The sequence below is a fragment of the Huiozyma naganishii genome, chromosome 1 (assembly GCF_000348985.1).
Source record: "Huiozyma naganishii CBS 8797 chromosome 1, complete genome".
Classification (NCBI taxonomy): Eukaryota; Fungi; Ascomycota; class Saccharomycetes; order Saccharomycetales; family Saccharomycetaceae; genus Huiozyma; species Huiozyma naganishii.
This window is the reverse complement of record NC_035922.1, coordinates 862,095-883,146: the sequence shown is the minus strand read 5'-3', so window position 1 is coordinate 883,146 and position 21,052 is coordinate 862,095. Positions and strand designations below refer to the sequence as shown.

The following is a 21,052-nucleotide window of genomic DNA, read 5'->3' as shown; positions in this document are numbered from 1 at the left end:
CTTAAACCTAAATACCTTCCACTTGCTTTTGTCTGCAAAATGACTCCTGCGTCAGATTCCATGTTTGTTGAATGACAGAAAACATCTTGTGTGAGATCGCAAGCCAGAAATACCTGACCGCAGACTATTCAACTCTTGTGCTTCTTTCCACCCTCCCCCCAATTTACGCTATTGATAGATCCCCCATTCTGATACCAAGCTGGACAGCAGAGAAAGGGAAAAGGCAAAAGGAAAGAGATTAGAAGGAGCAGGACTACACCACGATCTCAATTGAATGATAGGCATGCCATGATGCCCACTACATCATACAAAATGCAGAACAATCTGCCGGACCAAATCACCATCACAGACTACCTGTTCCACAGGCTGAGACAGCTCAAAGTCAAGACGATCTTCGGATTGCCCGGCGAGTTCAACATGCCCCTGCTCGATAAAATATACAGGATCCCAGACATGAGGTGGGCGGGGAACGCCAACGAATTGAACGCTGCGTACGCGGCTGACGGGTACTCGAGAATCAAACGACTCGGCTGCCTCGTAACCACATTCGGTGTCGGGGAACTGTCTGCTATCAACGGCGTTGCAGGATCATTCGCAGAACACGTTGGTCTCTTACACGTCGTAGGGATGCCACCTACAAGCGCCCAGACGAAACAACTGCTCCTGCACCACACTCTCGGGAACGGCGATTACAACGTATTCTACAGAATGGCCAACGATGTCACTTGCCATACGGGTCTCGTTGCAGACTCAGATCTTTGTTGCATGGAGGTGGATAAGTGCGTGGAAATGGCATGGAGGGAACAGAAACCAGCGTACTTGGGGATTCCTGTAAATCAAGTAGACCTCACAGTGGATTCCGTGAGGCTCGATACACCACTGAACTTAGAATCTGAGCCCAATAACCAAGAAATAGAAAACGACGTTGTCAAAACGATTCTCAAGAAACTGTACACCTGCGAAAACCCTGCTATTATAGTCGACGCATGCGTGATAAGGCACGATCTCGTAGAGGAGACAAAACAGTTTCGCCAAATGACAAATTTCCCAACTTTCGTCACACCAATGGGTAAGGGCGCCGTAGACGAAAGTTTGTCGAATTTCGGCGGTGTCTTTACGGGCTCGCTTTCGTCTCCGAGTGTGCGGGAAGTCGTGGACTTTGCAGATTTCATCATAGTGATCGGATCCTTACTTGCGGAATTCAGCACTCCGACTTTCCACTTCTTCTATAAAACGAAAAACTATGCTTTGATACATTCCAGCTCTGTCAAACTGAAAAATGCAACATATCCAGATATACACATCAAACACCTCATGCAGGTACTTTTATCGCGATTGGATACTTCGAAAATAAGTTGTACTTTTAGAAATACCCCGCCCATCAATGTCTCAAGACCCAAACTCTCGGGCAACCAACTATTGAAGCAGGAGTGGGTTTGGAACGAATTGTCACACTGGTTTCAACAGGGGGACATTATAATAACAGAGATCGGTACCTCCGCGTTTGGTATAAACCAAACAAGGTTCCCGCCACGAACGAAGGGCATATCACAGGCATTATGGGCATCCTCTGGTTACTCCGTCGGGGCTTGCTTGGGTGCATCGTTTGCTGCACAGGAGTTACAAGAGGAAAACCCAGGGGATGCGTCGTTACAACACAGAGTCCTCCTGTTTGTCGGTGACGGTGCTTTCCAAATCACCATGCAAGAGATTTCCACTATGATAAGATGGAAGCTTACACCGTACATATTTTTGCTGAACAATCAAGGTTACTCTGTTGATAGATTTTTACACCATAGGTCCAAGGCCTCGTATTACGATGTCCAGCCTTGGCATTACCTCAAATTCTTTGACGCATTTGGTGCAGATGATTACGAGACGCGAAAGATTGTAACATTAGGGGACCTGAGAGATGTTATGAATGACAAGCACTTTTGCAAAGACGATAAAATCAGAATGCTGGAGATAATGCTGCCCTCCACAGATGTTCCTCAGGTTCTTGTCGAAAGTTGGATGAGAGAGAAGGAGGAACAAAATAAGGTTCACGAGTCCCCGCAGTTTTTTGAAACACCAGACTCCGTAGAACTTACAGATGCCACTGATGAACCCACTCCGAAGAGGAGTAGGCTCAATGATGTCGCATCGATATAGTAAGACAGTAGTATTTATTTGAGAGCGGAAGCTTCTCTCTAGTGTTTTGTATTTTGGGTTTCCCTTCTGCAATACCTGGTTTATATACATGTTTTAGAATATCTGTCATCGGACAAATGCCCCAGTCGGTTTCACGGTGTCTGGCGCCGTTCGCATAATTGGTGGCCAGCTAGCTATATTTGAGGACTGTTACAATTATTTAAACACAAGACATGTAGTCTTTTAGGTAGTAGCCGAAAAGTATGTTACCTAAAACTAAAAGCTGGAAATAGCACAATAAAGTCTACAATGTCGATCTCACCTTCTTAGATTGCTAGCGACCTCTACCAACCCGCAAGAGAAACCAACGGCAATACGATCCAGAACTGTGCACGCTGTAAATAAGCTATCGGACCCTAATACATATATCACTTTACACGGATTACCGTATCAAATGACCACGCAATTGGGCACTCAACTTTTTTTTCGTGAAATTTTAAACTGATATTTTTCTTCAATGACTGAAGAAACTTTCAAACTTTTACCAATTGCTGTTAATGTTCTATTCGTTTTGTTTGTTCCAGTTACAAGTACTCCAAGAAATAGTCCGCTTACTTTAGGCTTAAACTGATTATCTCCACCCAACCAATCATTAAAATGTCCACTGAAACCGCTCTATCTTACGCTGCTTTGATTCTAGCCGACTCTGAGATCGAAATCTCTTCTGAGAAGTTGCTTTCTTTGACCGAAGCTGCCAACGTTCCAGTTGAAGGTATCTGGGCTGACATCTTTGCCAAGGCTTTGGAAGGCCAAAACGTCAAGGACTTGCTAGTCAACTTTTCTGCTGGTGCCGCCGCTCCATCTGGTGCTGCTGGTGCTGGTGCTGCCGGTGCCGCCGGTGACGCCGCTGCCGAAGAAGAAAAAGAAGAAGAAGCCAAGGAAGAATCCGACGATGACATGGGTTTCGGTTTGTTCGATTAAAGAGTGTGCCCACCGTATTACTTTAAAATAGTTTCATCACTTTTCTTTAATATTAATATTATATACTATATAGTGCACAATTTTTATTAGAATATAAGAGTCATCTTTTTTGATTACTTACCTCTCAGTACATCAGACTTTAGCCCAATTACAGTCCGTTTGGATCTTCCAAGATGAATCACACGTTTTCAATTTGCATAAATTTAATCTGCAAGCATCGAGCTTTTAGATCAAGATGAGAAAATCGAATAGTTTGAAATAGTCCTTCAATAAAAGAGGTTTACTATTAGTATAAGTGATGGCTTCCCGTTATAAAATGTACATAGTTTCTTTTTTAGTGAATTCAGAAGAAAGAAAGAAATGAAGGAGCGATGATACGTCATAGTAGACAATGCATTAAGGAATCTATTTCTTCTTTTCGGCCTCAGCTTCAGCCTTGTCCTTGGCTCTCTTCTCTCTGATACCCTTGTATTTCTTGTCAGATCTGGCCAATCTCAAGGTTGTGTAAGCAGAGACACCCTTGTCTTCAACAGCTCTGGTCTCAATCTCAGTGGATGGTTGAGCAATTGGGAAAGAGGCGGCAGTGGACAAAACCTGTTCGGCTTCAGCCTTACCGTTTCTTGGGAAGACAATGATCTTAGATTGGTATTCCTTCAATCTTTGGACGTTCAATTCAAAGATCTCAGTGTTTCTGTTCTGACGTCTGTGGTCAACAGCGATACCAATGGTTCTGGCGTAAGCAGCGGTCAAACCAGCAGCCTTAACTTCAGCCAAAGTGAAACCTCTACCAGCTCTCACCTTTCTGTTGTATCTGGCAGTTGGGGCTCTGACAACTGGTCTTAGCAAGTCCAATGGTCTTGGAGCAATCTTGGCAGCCTTGGCAGCTCTAGCATGACGTCTAGAAACCTTCTTACCGGCTTGGTCAAAGTGGACCTTGACACGTTCTTGCCAGTGCTTTCTGAAGTGATTCTTCAAAAGTGGTAAATTCTTAGAGATAGCTGTGGAAATGTAAATAAGTTCATGTTAGTAACGTTTGTTTTCAATCAGAGTGTTAATCGACTTTTCCTTTTTCACATTAAATCTTGTACAGCTCTCCTCACACAGAGAATAGCTTCATGAGATAGCTTTTGTTACTTCATCGTGGATAAAACTGTCCGGTAAAATGACGAGCTGGATTGATTAACCACGAAGGGCACGCATTTCAGTAAATTTGTGTATCCCCTCTCTGTTCACTAGAATTTAGACATACCCATTGTTGCAGTATTTTGTCTTCACTGTCCTTTACTGCTTAGTTACAAGTACAGTCACTAGTAGGATTCGATATCAACTTTTTGGTATTATTTGTCACGCCTGCATACTACTGGTTGGGAGCCACTCACACACTCTACCTCGGACGGTAGGCTGAGAGGAAGCCGAGGTTTTCCCACCACCCAGGCAGAAAATATTTGTTCTTTCCCCGCTGCCCCGCCGAAGCTTCAGGCTGGAAATGAGCCTACCAAACGGGAAGCTTTCCGGTTAAACTCCTCCATACTTCCTTAAAAAGTTCTAAAAAAAGAAGGTCTTATTAAAAAATGTACAGGTGTTACATAGTCACTTTTAAAATTGTGACCGCACTTACACCCATACACTATAAAGCAAAAATTTGAACAAATATGTAACATTTCTCCGATGAAGGCCAAATTTCCCTTTACAGCTATAGACGCAGAAATAATTCCAAGTAATTTTTCATGAAAGTGTCTACACTGCCAACGGCTCGCAGAGGGACACTAACACGCCTCTGCATCGTGGGGGGGAACTCAAACGGTTAGTTAACGTATCGATATTGAATTTTTGCCATACCCTTGTTTAAAGGACCTTATAACGTTTTGCTACATTATTCCAATAGATATACCATACAATAAGCGCAATAATGTCCACCGTTCCAAGTGTCCAAGTATGTTATTAATTTTATGAAGAGATCAGCAATAGTGGAGATAATAGTTTGACGAAAAGAGGTGTATCGAAGTTCACAGTTCGTGGCATGGGTAAGAAATAATTGAGCAGTCCATCGGATTGGTATTGAGCTATACACGTGTGGAGTGAGGGCCTAGACAACGTGCTATCACGCTGTTTACTCACGTACATACCTCCATATAACCTTTCCTAAAGCGATGCAATGAGGCCTACCGTTCTCTGTATAGTATTAGGTAAAAAGACCGATACCGTGACAGATACTATGAACATCCACTACCCCATTAAACATTCATATTACCGACACCATTACCATGATTTCTGTTATACAAGTCCCTAAAAATTATAATACTAACATAAACTTTACATTATCTTTTGATGTGTTTATTACTTTTCATTTTAGACTTTCGGTAAGAAGAAGACTGCTACTGCTGTCGCCCACGTCAAGGCCGGTAAGGGTTTGATCAAAGTCAACGGTGCTCCAATCACCTTGGTTGAACCGGAAATCTTGAGATTCAAGGTCTACGAACCTCTTCTATTGGTTGGTTTGGACAAGTTCACCAACATTGACATCAGAGTTAGAGTCACTGGTGGTGGTCACGTCTCTCAGGTGTACGCTATTAGACAGGCTATTGCCAAGGGTCTAGTTGCCTACCATCAAAAATACGTCGACGAACAATCCAAGAACGAACTTAAGAAGGCCTTCACCTCTTACGACAGAACTTTGTTGATTGCTGACTCCAGAAGATCCGAACCAAAGAAATTCGGTGGTAAGGGTGCCCGTTCCAGATTCCAAAAGTCTTACCGTTAAGGAAAGAAAAAAACAAGATATATTTTCCATACATTATCATTGTTTTATATATATAAATACTTAACCTCTTTTCTCATTAGTACCCCAAGAATCAGCTCCTAGGTATGAAAGTAGCAGCTGGCGTTATAAGAGCAAGAGCAGAGCATCAGGTACTGATGTTTCCTCCCAATCTCAAACTTCTGTCACAGTGTACGTCGTGAGTTTCCTTTCACCGTTTCTTGGGCGTGTCCCAAACAGGTAATGTGCACTCTGTAATGTAAACAAACAATAAACACGTTGATGAAAAATTTGGCGGCGCGTCGCTCTCTGGCGAAACTTGTAGGTACATTGCATAGGGAACAGGAGATATTTTTGGTCGTGCTGGGATATCATAATAGTTTTATAAACTTGTTACTTACTTGTTGAAGACGAACTGTTTCGTATAACTAGTGCTCTACCAGTCGAATAAAAAGAAAGCAAGGGACACATTCCAAACCTGCGCTTCCCCCCTTCGCTTCACATCTGGGCATCATGCAGGCAGTGCCCAAGCTAGACCGGGAACTGACCCCTCCAATTTCATTACCTTCCACTCATAACCAAATGGTTGTCGCCGAAACCAAAGAAGATATGGAACTGTCAAACGTTTTACTCAACGCCAAGCAACTTCTGCATAGACTATCGTCTGAACAGGTGAAGAGTCCTGCAGAGAATTTGCAAGGGTTACATGGCAGTATGCTATCCCCACCTGATCGCCCTTTGTCTGAAAAAGCTACGGTAGATCAAATTTCTTCAGCTGCCCAAGTAATTGACATACCTGATCAAATGGGTGTTTTGCCCGTTCTAAAATCATTGGTCTATTCATTGGAATTCGCATCAAGACAGCTCCAACAATATAAATTTAAAAACATGATGCTAACATCGGCTAACAACGATAATGAGTTGAGAGTCAATGTGGAAAGAAACTTGAAGAAACAAGAATTGGAGCGAATGAAGAATCAACTGCTAATGACAAAACAAAATCTGAACGAAAGATTAAACTCAAAGGATATAAAGATCAGGAAGTACAAGAAAAGGATCATTGAGAAAAACAAAGAAATCAACAAACTAGCCAGGATGTTGAATATTTCTGCGGCCGAAATTAACCACAATAATGGTTCCTCTTTTGAATATTCCAATTCCACAATATCATCATTGCGAACGACGACTACGGCAGAGACGTCAGACACCCATGGAGATACCAGCGCAAACAGATTTCAAAGATCTAATATGCTGAGAACTCTGGGGGCGTTGGCGAGCCAAGTTTTGAATGATGAAACGGAGACACTTCCATTAACAGAACAATATTACAATCTGGCAGTAAACTAGAAGACGACACCACTGATGCGGAAACGTCCTTTATCAAAACAGCAACCACCAACAACAGTAGTGTCATCCCAAATAATAACAACAGCAACAACAATAATGATAATAACACTAACACGCCGGTAACTCAAAATACCCCATTGCCAAGATTTAATACTATTCCCATTTTACCTGAAATCAAAAAACTCCCCATTGGAACATCATCCACGAAACTGCCCAGATTGAGAAGTTTCAACACCGTTGATGGTTCGGTGAAAGATTGATTAAAGATGATTTACTTATATTTCCTTTTGGATTCCGTGATGCAACGGAAAGAAAGAAATTAATACACGCGCATATATACTTACGTAAATCACAACCACCACTTTATCATCGAAAAAAATTAAATGTAACAAGCTAACAAGATAAACCATATTCATAGCATCCATATTCTTTCTGCAGGTTGCAAGAGAGGGCAATATGTTCAAGTGAAAACTTCAACATTATCTGAGTTGGATTTTAGTAGTACATATTTTAGTTGATGTTATAGATTATTCAGATATCAGGCAAAGGCAATTGAGAAGGAGGGAAAACGGATAAAATAAGTACAATTTGTCAACTAAGTATTCTTGGCTAATGGAACACAAACTAATTATTTAAGTAAGTGGATGGGTCAATACCTTCTTCTGGGAATTCCGTAATTTTAACATCAAAACGTTCTTGAATCTTGGCCAACACTTCCTCATCTTCCTTAGAGGAAATGAAAGAAATGGCTAGACCCTTGGTACCGAATCTACCTGCTCTACCGACACGATGCAAGTACTGATCAGCTTCGCTTGGAAGATCATAATTGATGGCAAGGTTGATACGTTCAATATCGATACCTCTACCGAAAACATCAGTGGATACACAGATTCTCTTTTCGAAGTCTTTGAATGCTTTGTACCTAGCAATACGCTCTTCCTGCTTCATATGACCGTGGACAGTGATGGCAGGGAAGTTGGACTCGTTTAGAAGCTTGGTTAGTTCGTTAGCCCTGTTCGTAGATTTGACGAAGATGATAACCTGGTTGAACTCCAAGTCATCTAACAATTGAGCTAGCTTCCGGTTCTTTTCGCGTTCCTCCAATTTGGTATAGTATTGCTGCAACCCGTGCAATGTCAACTTAGCCTCGTCATCGACGAAAATCTCTAGAGGGTTCTGCAAGAAACGCCTGCAGATTGGTCTAATCTCTTGAGACAAAGTGGCAGAAAACATCATTACCTGTTTATCTCTTGGTGTAGCCCTGAAAATGTCTTGGACATCTCTTCTCATGTCCAACTCTTCTAGCACCTTGTCACACTCATCAATAACAAAGTTCTTGACATGGGACAGGTCAATCATCTTATCTCTAACTAAAGCCTTCAAACGACCTGGAGTGGCAACAACAATGTGAGGAGAGGTTTCCTTGTTCTTGAGTAATTCGGCATCCTTGTTAATTGGAGTACCACCGTAGAAGACTGCAGTCTTCACGTCTGGCATATATTTCGAGAATCTTAGGTACTCGTTACGGATTTGGTAAGCCAGTTCTCTAGCGTTACAAATGACGACAACAGATACTTCACCTGGGATAGGATCTAGTTGCTGCAAAGTGGACAGCACAAAAACGGCAGTTTTACCCAAACCAGATTTGGCTTGACACAAGACATCGGTACCGTGAATGGATTGAGGAATAGTATGCTGTTGGACTTCAGATGGATGCTCGAAACCACAGTCAATGATGGCCCTGGATAATTCAGGTTTCAACAAAAAATCCTTGAAACCAGTAGAGTGAATACCGACGTAGGAACCTTTCTTGTCACCGTCAGTGGTACCAGCAGCCTCGCCATTGGCCTCCTCACCCTCACCGCCTGTAGCTGTAGTAGTAGCGGTAGTCTCGGCGGCTTTGTTGGCATCGACCTGGATCTCTTGCTCGTTGTCAGAGTACTCTAACAAATCTTCTTCACCTTCGTGGGACATTGTTCTGGAGTGTGTTAGACTTGAACTGAAGTGCTAAAGAAGAAACTTTTCAAAGAGGCCAAATAAAAACTCGGGAAATGGACAAGAAAAATGGAAAGGGACGTAAATAATACCTTTCTTTTCTATGTCAACAGTGGTAAATAATGCAAACCTAAATGCACTTGAAATTACCTCTCCTCGAACTATTAAAGCTGGAACAACGCCTTTGTTATTGTCAATTGAGACGTACTCTAGTAACTCTAATGGACAACAACGCCTTTTTGCAGTTTTTTCATCTTTTTTTTTTCTCGGACACGTCGAATTTGTGTCACGACACACGGACAGCTTCGGGTAACGATATCGGACATGGAACATGGGACAGGGACAGAGACGGAGGCGGCGCTTGTGGTGGCATCACGGTCCTTGAGCCAACCGCTTGACTCTATTTAAAAGTAGCCGAAGTAATTCTCTGGTGGATCCGTGTTGAATGTTAGTATAAAACCGCGACTCGTTTTCTTCTATCAATTCTGATATCTCAGACAGCTGTGACTGAAGCACATCCAGCGAAGAGACCTCATTTGGAATAGCAATTGGATCCCCTTGCAAAAAGTCATATCGACTCATGGATATGACGTTCGGTGGTTTCCCGCTTTTCTCCACGGGGTCTGCTTTTTGTTCAACTTTGCTAACTGTGCTGCCGCCCAGCGAAATGGAGACATTCTCTTCAGGCCTCCCGAGGGGAAGTTCGAACAGACCCACAAATAGTTTAGCAATCTTGGCCAAAGTTATCTTATTTATATTGTCTTTTATCTCAAACTGAAGTATACCTGTATCGGTTGAACCACCGCTTAGTGTTTGTACTTTCTCTTGGAGTTCATTTTCGACAGCTTCCACAGCCAAACCACCCAAAATTTGAGATTGCCAAGGTGCAGACATGAACGTTGCAGTCTTTGAAATTTCTTTGCAGGTTGTAATATCCCAATGAAACTGTTCGTACAAAACCTTCAACAAATGATAGGTTTTAGTTTGCTCTTCCCCATCAGTAGCAGCAGATACGCTGTATTCCCGTTGTATACAAGCTGAGATGCACTTCAAGAGTGTATCGCACAATTGATTCTGCACTTCATCACCACTGAACTTTCCATTTATTATCGGGGAGACCGGTTCACTATCATTTGCATTTTTCAGTTTTCTTCCCCTGTAGTCTTGGAATAACAAAACTTTTGGAGTGGTGACCAGTTTAAAAGAATGATTTACCAACGACAACTCGAAACAGGAAAACACACTACTTTGGCCTCGATCATGGAGAGAAGATCTAGCAATATAATATATATTCCTACCCCTCCAACTCGTCTCTGAAAGGAACTGAACTTGCTTGACAAAACACTTGCAAAGAAGGTTGTAGTTATTTTTTGCCATATGCAGGGAGCTGACTTTGATCTTACAGAACCCCTCTGGCGGACCATAGAGGACTACTCCACTGTGCCGCTGAAGGAAACTTTTCAGCCAACTTGATCCTAGATCGAGCTTTCCACCAGTTTCCTCGTTAATGTGTTCAAGAATTTGTTTCCTACCAAACAAATTCCCGTACGTATAGCTTAGTTCTTTGATTTGTGATAACATTCTCAGTTCCTCGTTCACGCTCATTTTCATTTGGTTTTCATGCTTTATATAATTGTTGCTCTGGGGTTGAGCGACAGATCCTGTTGTGAAAGGAAGAATGTTCTTACTGATTAAAACATCATGTTGTATTTTATTGGTGGGTCCCTCGTGAGAATCGTTGTTAACCTCTGTAGAAGCCGGACTAGAATCCATATTTCCTGAAAAGTCCTTATCAGCCACCGAAACACTCTGTTTCAGGCGTAATCTATCATATAATGTTGACTTGGGCACCTTAAAATGCTGCGCCACCTGTCTGATAGAATACTTCGTGGCTCCAGCATTCATAGAATGTGCCATGTCAGCTGCCTTCATAAACGTTACAGCCTGCTGAATCCGATGCTCTCTATCTTCAGATATGGGTTCTGCAAATCCATCTTCCCATATCTGCTGGATTGTGACGTGCCCATTTCCGTGGTTAGTTGCATCTTTAAGAAATGCTGATATCATGCCCGCCTCAATAAGCGGCTCTGACTTAACAACATTAGAGCTTTCCAGAGAGCCTGTAGTAGTATTAACGGTATTATTCATACTAGGCGATGCTGCATGAAAGTATGGCTTACTCTTCGGCAGATGTGATTCCATGACATCATCTGCAAGTTTGTCGGGTGCGGTAGCCACGCTTAAAATGGTTGATACTCTGGGGTACTCTGGTGTATAATTCAACGTGCCATGTAGTCCATTTCCCGTCATCATTAGTATAAACTATAAAACCATAGTTTTGCCGTAGTATTCAGCTTCGTTATTCTAGTACTCCACTCAGTTGGACGTTTCAGACGAAAAAAATTTTATAATAAAGGCACACCTCAAGACACTGTATCGAGAAAAGTAAGAAAAATGGCAATTTGGAAAGGGCAAGTGCTGAATTGCCTGGTAATGAATAGGTGGCGAATAAGTAATCAATTGGAACGACAATGGCGAATTGAAATTCCTCTAGATTGAGGTGCAATAGATATATATATTGAAGAGAATTTTTTTTTTGTATATTCTTCATACGAATCAGGAACATACAACAGAACCATTTAAGAGAACTTAAGCAAAATAATATATTAACGCTGTTTTTGACGCACTGAGCGAGTATACGAATATTAGTTGAGATATAGGATAAAAAAGAAAAACAACAACATTAGAGCTGCGCTGTTCAGACTGATGAATCTCTTCCGAAGATGTAAGCATTTATCCAGTCTGCCGTGACCATGACCCTATTTCTCAAAGAAATACACATTGTCAGATAAACTGACTTCCAAAACCAATATAAAAGAGGCCCTCCGGATAATTTGTATTGTGATCCAGCAATGTTTAGGTCGGCAATTGCCTTTTCTGACCCGATGTACGCTAAAGTCCCCATATGAGAGTACTGGAAGGCAACGATGCTTGATTCATGCTTACTCAACTCTTTTTGTAGACGAACGATCTTTTTTGTGGGCAGCTCCTGGTTGTTGTCGAGTTCCCATTTGATTTGTTCAACTTTAAACAAGGCTTCTAAAGTTTTGGCCAAATATCGACCTTCCTGATATGCTACCTGCGCTGTTGGCACGAATCCTGGATGAAAAGTACAATCACCGAGCGCATATATGGAGTCCTCTGCACCCAGCAACTGCAGATTATCATTGATCAAAAGTCCACGTCTATCTGTCTGCTCTTCTAATTTTGACATGATTTTCTGCGTCAGGACTCTTGGCTTATTACCAGTTGACCACACCAGTAACCCATACGGAATTTCAACCTCTTTACCCTCGTTGCTTGCGACGATGGAGTTTTTGGTCACCTTTTTCACCATTGTGTTTAGCTTTAGGTCAATATTCTCATGTTTGAGAAGCGTTTGGGTATAGTCAATCAAGGACTGATCAAACATATTCAAAATGGAGGGCAAAGCCTCTACCAAGGAGATTTTGACTTCTTTGGACAGCTCAGGTAGCCACTTCTTTAAATCTTGCTTGACGAAATCCTGCAACTCAGCAGCAAACTCCACACCTGTTGGGCCTCCACCAACTACCAGAAAATTAAGTAACTGTTTTCTTCTAGTATCACCCACGGGCAGGAAGGAGGCCTTTTCAATATTATCCAAAATTCGTGCTCTGACTCTCTCTGCATCTGTAACCTCTTTCATGAAATATGCATTCTCTTGAACACCCGGGATGTTGAATGTAGTAGACTCGGCTCCAACACTCACGACCAAATAATCATATGAAATATTTTTGACACCATGGTCGGGCAACTTGAGATCACCACTGATGGATTCATTCCCATTATTATTTTTATCTCCAACGGCAGATCTCACCAGTATTTTCTTTTGCGCTGGGTCCACGTCGATAGCTTGAGCTTCGTAAAATTTCACGTCACCTTTACTCCGTCCAAGGATTGCCCTTATCGGCTCCACAATGGATTTCAAGTTGACTGTGCCCATGGGTGTGGAGGTCAGCAATGGAGTGAACAGGAAATAATTTCTGGGGGATATCACGACAACATTGTACATGGTGGTATCCAAACTTTGCAACAGAGAGACAGCCCCCCAACCCGTGCCCAAAACAACCAAAGTTTTCTTCGGTTGTCCATTCGGGAATGTTGGGGTTTGCGGAATTCGCTTACTGGGGTGCAGTTCCCTGTAAAGACTGTACGAAAAAAATACCGTAGCACCTAATGTAGCGTACAGGGCATACCGGAACCCGGTACGAGTGTATTTACCAAAACGGGAGGGCATCTTTGTAACTTTAGTCTCTGGCTTAATTTCTGGTAAGTTAGACCTCTGTTTCACAAAACTGAATACACTAAACTGCCGTTCACAAACCCTAACACCAAGGTGAGTGGACAACTTGCAACTTGGAGTTTTCCACATCAGAGTTACTAAAGGGAGAATGGGATACAGCAAAATGGAGAACCGTCACTGAAAAAGGCTCGTAAACCCTTAAAAGTCGTGCCCGTTTAACGTCTTTATAACTAAATATACAAAGCTTCTACACTTTGCCCCACACGAAAAGACGGTAAACCGGAAGCAAATACTTCTCGAAGGGCTGCTCGAAACTGTCCTTCTTTTATAGTTGTCGCACCCCTCCACCCGCGGCGATGACACATAAAAAGTGCGGCGCTATCTAAATGTCATAAAAAAAGGAACATGTATCAGTATTCCAACTCAGTAGAGAAACAGTACGTATGACATATAAGTACGTACGATACAGTTGGGTGTCGGACCGTTTACTGTCTAACAGACATGTACTGAAGGCTTGGTGTTGTCCACAAATGGCCCCAGAGTGGTCTTCAGCGATCTGTTGAACTGTTCCAGCATTAGACCTAGGCAGCCCTCGGTGATGGCAGCGTCGTATCTTCCCTTACTCGATTCGTCTCTGATGAAGGCGTGCTGGGCCTCCAGGACCTCGAGGAAGGTGACACGACAGTTGTTGTCCCTTAAAGTCTTTCTGATCAAATCTCTACCCTCTGGTGGAACGTGGGTGTCCAAAGTACCAAAAATCAGTATCATTTCTTGGTCTCTGGTTAGTTCCTTGGAAACACGCTCTAAGGAGTCATCGTTTTTCCCGAGACCTAGTGTCTTGGAGTGGATATCAGTGGGGAAAAAACATGTAGCGCAGCTAATTCTCTTGTCCAAAAGGGCCCTGAACGCCAGATGTCCACCTAGACACATCCCAGTGACACCGATCCTGGCCCCGTCAAACTGGGGCAGCCTGTACAACAGGTCGCAGCACAGCTTGTTGTCCTCGTCATACGAGGACAATGACTTTTCAATCTTGTACTGGTTCCCGTCATCAGTGCCCTTCACATCGTAGGGCATGGCCTCGGGACCAACAAAGTTGTGGTAGATAGCTGGCGCAATTACAACGTACCCTTGAGACGCAATTCTTTGCGCAAAACGACGCACGGGACCAGTCACCTGGTAGATTTCACTGTAGACGATGACACCTGGGAACTTAGCCTGTGGGTAATTGGCAACTTTTGGCGTGAAGATGTAACAACGCATAGGGGTCTGCCCACACGAAGTTGGAACGTCTTCAAAGGTCTCTTCAATCAACATTATGTGTTTCTTGTGGTAGGATTCGGAGTCTGCTTCTCTACAAGTCTACAAACCACAATTGACACTACATTTCAAAGTAAGACTTATATTGTTGAACATCTCGTCGTATTTATATAATCTTTTCGGGTTAAACGGTGCAAGGTTGTCTCTCCCCCTTTTGTCGGGCATCAGGGAAACGGATTTTTTGCAACTCGAAGAGCAAACAGTTGGCGAAAAATACAAAGACAGGACTCAACTGTTCGTAAACCATTTTAAAGAATGTGCTCAACCAGAAGGCAGACATTCGATTTTGTGCAGATCCAGGTGCAAGCTCAAAGCGTCCATATATAGTGAAAAGAGAAAAGAAAAAAATGGACATTCCGCTACTGTACTTTGATCAGCTCACAACCGTAAGCACAACCGATCAAACACCTTAATTGTCATCGTAATGTCTACCAGCACACAGCAAAGCAAACACAAGTGTCTTAGGCATCACTAGTAAAGGTTTGCCCTGCAAAATTCTATTACCACCGGAACAATCGCATTGTTGGTACCATAAAAATCAGTCTTCAACTGCGCCGGACGCATCGACATTCCAATACTCAGCATCAAAGGGGCCAGGCTTCATTTATATTTACACATACAAACTACTCTATGAGGCGCTGGTTCACCATGACCTGGAGAAAGTTAACTGGTTGCAACTTGACAATTCGGTGGTGAAGAAGACAGGCAAAGCTGTTTCCGTTGTTGGGAAAGAGAAATGGGACAACAACGGATACTTGCTCTGCAAGATTGGAATGACTACAAAACGCAATGTGCAATTGAGGTTGGACGAGTGGAGAAACTTGTGTAATCACGAACTTCTTAATTTGACACCACAGGCGATTGCTAAACTGACCGAAACATACACGTCAACTAACGAATCGGATGTCACTATGTTAACTAGGTGGATGAAACGATTTTCTCTTAGTGGAGAAGGCAAGAAGGAGAATTCCATTGCCAGTGAGAAGGCGAGAGAACCTAAAGGCTTGGTTTTGCGCACGTACCAAAACGGGGGGTTCTATATCGATGGGAGCGGTTCAGTTGCATTACAACATATTGAACACAGTATACATACCTCTCTTTGGAAGAAATACGGTAAGGGAATTGTACACTGTTCTGGTTGCAATCCCAGTGGAACAAAAAAACATCTTGAATGGTTTTACCTTCCAATAAATGATCTTCCATATATTTTCCAAAATATAGATAACTTCTGTCTCAAGAAAAATGGGGGATAGTGATGGATACAAATCCTACATAATTAAAGATATCTTCAAAGCATATATCAAACAACCTACATCCATTCTTTCAACAACTTAAGTGCATCTTTTCTAATATGTATTCTGTTGACTTCTGTTGGCAAGTGACATACTTTTGCTCCCTGTCTTCCATGGTGAAAATCCTTAAGAAGGTCATCAACTAGGACTGGAACGTCATCAGTACTTAGCTGGTAGGGCAGAAACACTAAGAAAGACTTACATTCTTTTTCCACTTCAGAACTTAAAGAATCCATAAAGTGTGCCAGTCCAGCTTTGGCGGAAGTATAGCCAATTGCATACTCCTTCACATCTAAAGTAATTGTAGAGCTCATGCTAACGACATATAAAGGATCTTCATTTCTGACCCCCCTTTGTAAGACATTTTTTAAAATTATCATAATATGTGTCAAATTGGCTCGTAAACAGTCTCTTATTTGAGCCACATCTTGAAAGTCAATGGTGCGATCATAAACGGTTTGGATTCCCTCGTGGACATTATTTATTACCATATTGAAATGTGTGGAGAGGGGATGCAAGAACAGTTTCTTCAAAGCATGATCTACCGAACGTTCGCTTTTAAAGTCACAGTATATATAATGATACCTTTCGTCAAACACTTCCAAAGTTGATAAAGATCCTAAATTGATAATACTGCAACCTGGAAACCGTAAAAGGAGTTCGCTTATAAAAACAGTATTTAAAAGGTCAAACTCTTTAGTGGTGCCACTACTTAAAAAAAGAATGTGTTGTTCTTCATCCACGGAAAGCTTTACCCCTGTATTAAGCTTGCTGTAGGTAAATTCCACCCCCTTGATAATCAATTTGCTCAACATGAAACACCTAATATTATATCTGTCTTATTGCTTGCGAAACTCGCTATTTTGTGTCATCTTTACCTTCACTCTTTTTTGTCCACCACCTTAATTTTAAAAAGAAAAATGGCATCGCAATTTTTGAATATGAGAACTGATATGGTTGAAACGGATTCACATTGTAAAGTGAGAGAGGTGATAATCGATTGCGTACACGGACATTCCCAATGGGTATATATGATGCGGAGCAAAGGAAGCTGATAGATCAGCTAGTAGGGAAGGATTTTTTGAGGTTTAGCGGTAATCATAGACACTCAAGGGCAGCGCATGTACATATATCAGGTCCCAAGAAGGACTTTGGACTAAGTGACGCGCGGGTCTGTAAGGCATACCTTGTCGGGTCGTGTCCGTATGACCTCTTCCAAAACTCCAAACAGAGTATGGGGAAGTGTCCTCAGATACATTTACTGAAATACAAGATGCAATATGAGAAAATGAAGAAACAGGGCCACGATTTCTTAAACTTTGAAAGGGAGTACTTTACTATACTCTCCAAATTTATCAACGATTGCAATGGGCAGACGCGGATTGCATTGAAAAGGCTTGAACACACACCCGAGGAGCGTGCAAAGATTCAACAAGTGACTAATGAATTAGATGAGTTGGACACGCGCATAGGACTTATGATGCAGGAAATAGATTCTCTCATAGAACACAATGAAGTAGTTAAGGCAATGCAACAGTCTGTCAAACTGCAAGAAATGCAAGACAACAGGAAAGTAGTAGCGAAAAAGATCAAGAACATCACGGAAAATGTGGGCCAAAGCGCGCAGCAAAAATTACAAGTGTGTGAAGTGTGCGGAGCATACCTTTCGAGACTGGACACTGATAGAAGATTAGCAGATCATTTTTTGGGCAAAGTTCATCTAGGGTACGTTAAAATGAGGGAAGATTACAATATTTATAGGAAGAAGATTATAAAAACTTGAATATAAATGCCAGAATATATATGTTATATATCCAGAGTATCTTGAAAACAATACTACGTATTTGAACTGCTTAGGCCAAGGAGGAAAGTTCATTTTGTAACGCTTGACCATTGGGTGACTGCAAAATTCAACTATCTTCTCCAATTTTGTGATTGCGAATTTTGATTTCGTACACGAAAGCGGTGAAATTGTTTGGGAGGAACAAATATTCTATTCTGAGCTTCTCTTTCGCCTTTTGCGAAATCTTTGAAACTACCCTCACTTTTGTCATAACTTTGCTTGATTAGTTCCCCGCCAATGTCGTGGCTCTGGAATATATTCCTTTTACTTGAAGTTGTAGCAGGGAAAAATTTCACGTCTCCAAACTCATCATAAAATGTAGCGCCAGTTTGTGCATCTTGCATTTGTTTGTTTGTCAGAGGGTTGATTGCCTTCTGAATATACTCATCCATTAAAGACTTTGACAAAATGGAATCATCTGTAATTCTAACCAAATATCTTCCAATGATCATTTTAAACAAGAACTGATGGACGACAATGGCACCTAACATCGAGAAACTTGCCTCCATCAAGCAGAGAAACACCAAACAAGTCGGGGGATAATAAATAAAAAGGGTAGTCATAAATCTTGATGGGGTCCATTTCCTTAGTTGGTAATAGTAGTCTTTGGTAGTCCCATCACCGCCATCATCTAAACGAGCCTGCTTACGTCTGATACGAGACCTCCAACGGAACAAGAGATAACGGCATATTGTCCAAAAAGACCAATGTGTATTTTCCAATGTTATCCCCCATGCACCATCGTCATTTAGTTCATCCAGAGAGAGTATAACGATGTTTGGAGATCCACTTGGACGGTCAACAGAATAAAAAAGGGAGTACAATCTGAAGTGACCAAACAAAAACTTGTAGCTGACAAACAGATTCAAACATATGCAAACCACTGATATACCGGTGGTAACTTTATCCAGAGACCGTAACAGGCGGAAATACCATTTCTGTTCAATTTGCTGGTGGCTCCCTAGGTTAGGGATGGAAGTTGGAAATTGTGGCAGGTAATCCATCTCGCGTAACTTCTTGGACTTAGACAAGTCAAATACCTCTGCGTCACCGGCATGGTTTGTACCAGACCCGTATAGTGCTATAGAGTTGGGTCGTATAAGGTTATCCTGAAGAAACCTAATAGAGTATGTCAACGTAATCAAACAGATCCCGAGAGGTTTTGCGATAGAATCTGCCTTTTCATCCCAGTCAACTAGCTCAACACGCTCCTGTATCATCAAGACGATATCTGATATGGTCAGTTTGGTTGTAATGTACCATACCCATTTAAACCACCCTAATTCATCGATGTTCCCAAAGTTCTGGTCAAGACCAGCAGACGTCGTAGCACCCACTGTACGACTACTTGTTGACCCATGTCGGTTCATTACCATCCAAAAGTGCGCCACTGTAGGTCTTTATAGGGTTGTGGAGGTGCAGGAGACCACGGTTGCCTTTCTGTTGCTCATCGGGGCAGATAAATCCTTCCGGTGATTTTGTCACAAAGAACGAGTTGAGGTTTTAGTGCGGTTGAAAACATCGAATTTGGCAGTACCAGCGCTACCACTGTTTCATCTTGATACAGAGACAGTACGGTAGATATCTCATAATGGATCAGTCGCAATTGAGAAGGGCGAGGTTTATAGACTCGTCCTTGCTCGGACGTAAACGTTCCGTTCAAGAACAAATTGCTGCGGAAGGTGGTCAAGGAGCGGCAGAAGAGGAAGTTATACCGATCATGAAAGAGGTAGAGACTGAGACAACCATTGATCGTCAGAAGGTACTTATGTCCTGTAAGGAGCTTTTGCAATGCGAAATCGAACCGTTACACAAGGACTTTCACAGAGAGTATCTCGATTACGTTCTTGCGCAGCCATTGCCGCCGCAAATGACTGCACTAGATGCATCACAACCCTGGATGCTATATTGGGTCGCAAATTCCTTGGCATCTTTGAATGAAGAATGGCTCAATGATGATGTTAAGATTATGATGGCAAAGAAGCTGAATGTCATCGGGTCTTCAAAAACGGAGAAAATGGGCCCATTTGGTGGTGGTATAGGTCAAATGCCACATATAGCGGGGACTTATGCCTCCATAAACGCACTTGCATTATGCGGTAATATCGAAAACTGCTGGGATTACATCGACAGGGAATCCATTTATCAATGGTTGCTCTCATTGAAGCAATCCAATGGTGGCTTCAAAACCTGTGTAGAAGTTGGAGAAGTGGATACAAGAGGTGTATACTGTGCACTAAGTATCGCATCTATGCTCAATATCATGACCGAAGAGTTAGTACAAGGAGTCGTGCAGTATCTTGTGTCCTGTCAAACTTATGAAGGTGGATTTGGTGGCTGTCCACAGGAAGATGAGGCGCACGGCGGGTATACCTTTTGTGCCGTAGCCAGTTTAATGATTTTGGATGCATTAGACCAGATCAATGTCGATAAACTTCTCGAATGGTGTAGCGCACGCCAATTGAACGAGGAAAAGGGACTAAATGGGAGGAACAATAAGCTAGTTGACGGTTGCTACAGCTTCTGGGTCGGGGCTACAGGAGCGATACTGGAGACCAAGGGATACGTGTGCCCAATCGATAAGAACGCATTACACGAGTACATCTGCCAATGCTGTCAAGATCCGGCCATGCCAGGCCTTCGCGACAAACCCGGTAAGCACGCAGATCTGTACCATACGAACTACGTTTTACTGGGACTGGCAATTACAGAAGCTATATACACGGAGACATCGCAAGATGGCCCTGTTCGAAGTTCCCCAGCGCTCCACATCGAATCCACTACCAACACTAAACTACGATTCAAGACATCAGGTCTTTCACCAATCAACCCGGTTTACGGAGTGCCTGTTGTAAATCTGAGACAGTTTGCCGAGTACTTCCACCATAAATAACACGTATTTAATGTGCATACTTATCCCAACTGCCACCCAGAGACACCGCAGAGTTGATATTCATTGAGAGCCTTCCCTCATAGTTTTTTTGCCCTTTTCTACTCAAATATCAAAGAGACTTTTACCTTAGGTATGTAAGGTGACAGTTTTAAAGAGGGTCGTATATGAC

At 42.4% G+C, this 21,052-nt stretch overlaps 14 protein-coding genes across 14 annotated transcripts; 7 read left to right on the top strand and 7 right to left on the bottom strand.

Annotated features, from left to right (window-relative positions):
* Positions 1-288: 288 nt before the first annotated feature.
* Positions 289-2,151, top strand: THI3 (branched-chain-2-oxoacid decarboxylase THI3; the record flags this gene model as incomplete). Its single annotated transcript, XM_022610252.1, has 1 exon — positions 289-2,151. One exon carries the CDS (start codon positions 289-291, stop codon positions 2,149-2,151), a length of 1,863 nt encoding a protein of 620 aa, XP_022462499.1.
* Positions 2,152-2,787: 636 nt separating this feature from the next.
* On the top strand, positions 2,788-3,111 carry RPP1A (ribosomal protein P1; the record flags this gene model as incomplete). Its single annotated transcript, XM_022610241.1, has 1 exon — positions 2,788-3,111. One exon carries the CDS (start codon positions 2,788-2,790, stop codon positions 3,109-3,111), a length of 324 nt encoding a protein of 107 aa, XP_022462498.1.
* Positions 3,112-3,516: 405 nt separating this feature from the next.
* RPL13A (60S ribosomal protein eL13) lies at positions 3,517-4,364 on the bottom strand (the record flags this gene model as incomplete). The annotated part of the gene is made up of 2 exons (XM_022610230.1): positions 3,517-4,109; positions 4,361-4,364. 2 exons carry the CDS (start codon positions 4,362-4,364, stop codon positions 3,517-3,519), a joined length of 597 nt encoding a protein of 198 aa, XP_022462497.1.
* Positions 4,365-5,020: 656 nt separating this feature from the next.
* RPS16B (40S ribosomal protein uS9) lies at positions 5,021-5,872 on the top strand (the record flags this gene model as incomplete). Its single annotated transcript, XM_022610218.1, has 2 exons — positions 5,021-5,044; positions 5,465-5,872. The coding sequence occupies 2 exons, from the start codon at positions 5,021-5,023 to the stop codon at positions 5,870-5,872; spliced, it is 432 nt and encodes a 143-aa protein (XP_022462496.1).
* Positions 5,873-6,382: 510 nt separating this feature from the next.
* FDO1 (Fdo1p) lies at positions 6,383-7,216 on the top strand (the record flags this gene model as incomplete). Its single annotated transcript, XM_022610207.1, has 1 exon — positions 6,383-7,216. One exon carries the CDS (start codon positions 6,383-6,385, stop codon positions 7,214-7,216), a length of 834 nt encoding a protein of 277 aa, XP_022462495.1.
* A 624-nt stretch (positions 7,217-7,840) lies between these two features.
* SUB2 (ATP-dependent RNA helicase SUB2) lies at positions 7,841-9,190 on the bottom strand (the record flags this gene model as incomplete). The annotated part of the gene is made up of 1 exon (XM_022610196.1): positions 7,841-9,190. One exon carries the CDS (start codon positions 9,188-9,190, stop codon positions 7,841-7,843), a length of 1,350 nt encoding a protein of 449 aa, XP_022462494.1.
* A 393-nt stretch (positions 9,191-9,583) lies between these two features.
* On the bottom strand, positions 9,584-11,524 carry KNAG0A05840 (uncharacterized protein; the record flags this gene model as incomplete). The annotated part of the gene is made up of 1 exon (XM_022610185.1): positions 9,584-11,524. One exon carries the CDS (start codon positions 11,522-11,524, stop codon positions 9,584-9,586), a length of 1,941 nt encoding a protein of 646 aa, XP_022462493.1.
* Positions 11,525-11,969: 445 nt separating this feature from the next.
* KNAG0A05830 (uncharacterized protein) lies at positions 11,970-13,664 on the bottom strand (the record flags this gene model as incomplete). Its single annotated transcript, XM_022610174.1, has 1 exon — positions 11,970-13,664. One exon carries the CDS (start codon positions 13,662-13,664, stop codon positions 11,970-11,972), a length of 1,695 nt encoding a protein of 564 aa, XP_022462492.1.
* A 363-nt stretch (positions 13,665-14,027) lies between these two features.
* On the bottom strand, positions 14,028-14,852 carry KNAG0A05820 (carboxymethylenebutenolidase; the record flags this gene model as incomplete). Its single annotated transcript, XM_022610163.1, has 1 exon — positions 14,028-14,852. The coding sequence occupies one exon, from the start codon at positions 14,850-14,852 to the stop codon at positions 14,028-14,030; it is 825 nt and encodes a 274-aa protein (XP_022462491.1).
* Positions 14,853-15,628: 776 nt separating this feature from the next.
* Positions 15,629-16,108, top strand: KNAG0A05810 (uncharacterized protein; the record flags this gene model as incomplete). Its single annotated transcript, XM_022610152.1, has 1 exon — positions 15,629-16,108. One exon carries the CDS (start codon positions 15,629-15,631, stop codon positions 16,106-16,108), a length of 480 nt encoding a protein of 159 aa, XP_022462490.1.
* A 56-nt stretch (positions 16,109-16,164) lies between these two features.
* Positions 16,165-16,962, bottom strand: SRL4 (Srl4p; the record flags this gene model as incomplete). The annotated part of the gene is made up of 1 exon (XM_022610141.1): positions 16,165-16,962. The coding sequence occupies one exon, from the start codon at positions 16,960-16,962 to the stop codon at positions 16,165-16,167; it is 798 nt and encodes a 265-aa protein (XP_022462489.1).
* A 206-nt stretch (positions 16,963-17,168) lies between these two features.
* On the top strand, positions 17,169-17,930 carry LUC7 (Luc7p; the record flags this gene model as incomplete). Its single annotated transcript, XM_022610130.1, has 1 exon — positions 17,169-17,930. One exon carries the CDS (start codon positions 17,169-17,171, stop codon positions 17,928-17,930), a length of 762 nt encoding a protein of 253 aa, XP_022462488.1.
* Positions 17,931-18,061: 131 nt separating this feature from the next.
* Positions 18,062-19,360, bottom strand: NUR1 (Nur1p; the record flags this gene model as incomplete). Its single annotated transcript, XM_022610119.1, has 1 exon — positions 18,062-19,360. The coding sequence occupies one exon, from the start codon at positions 19,358-19,360 to the stop codon at positions 18,062-18,064; it is 1,299 nt and encodes a 432-aa protein (XP_022462487.1).
* Positions 19,361-19,581: 221 nt separating this feature from the next.
* Positions 19,582-20,883, top strand: RAM1 (protein farnesyltransferase; the record flags this gene model as incomplete). The annotated part of the gene is made up of 1 exon (XM_022610107.1): positions 19,582-20,883. One exon carries the CDS (start codon positions 19,582-19,584, stop codon positions 20,881-20,883), a length of 1,302 nt encoding a protein of 433 aa, XP_022462486.1.
* Positions 20,884-21,052: the final 169 nt, after the last annotated feature.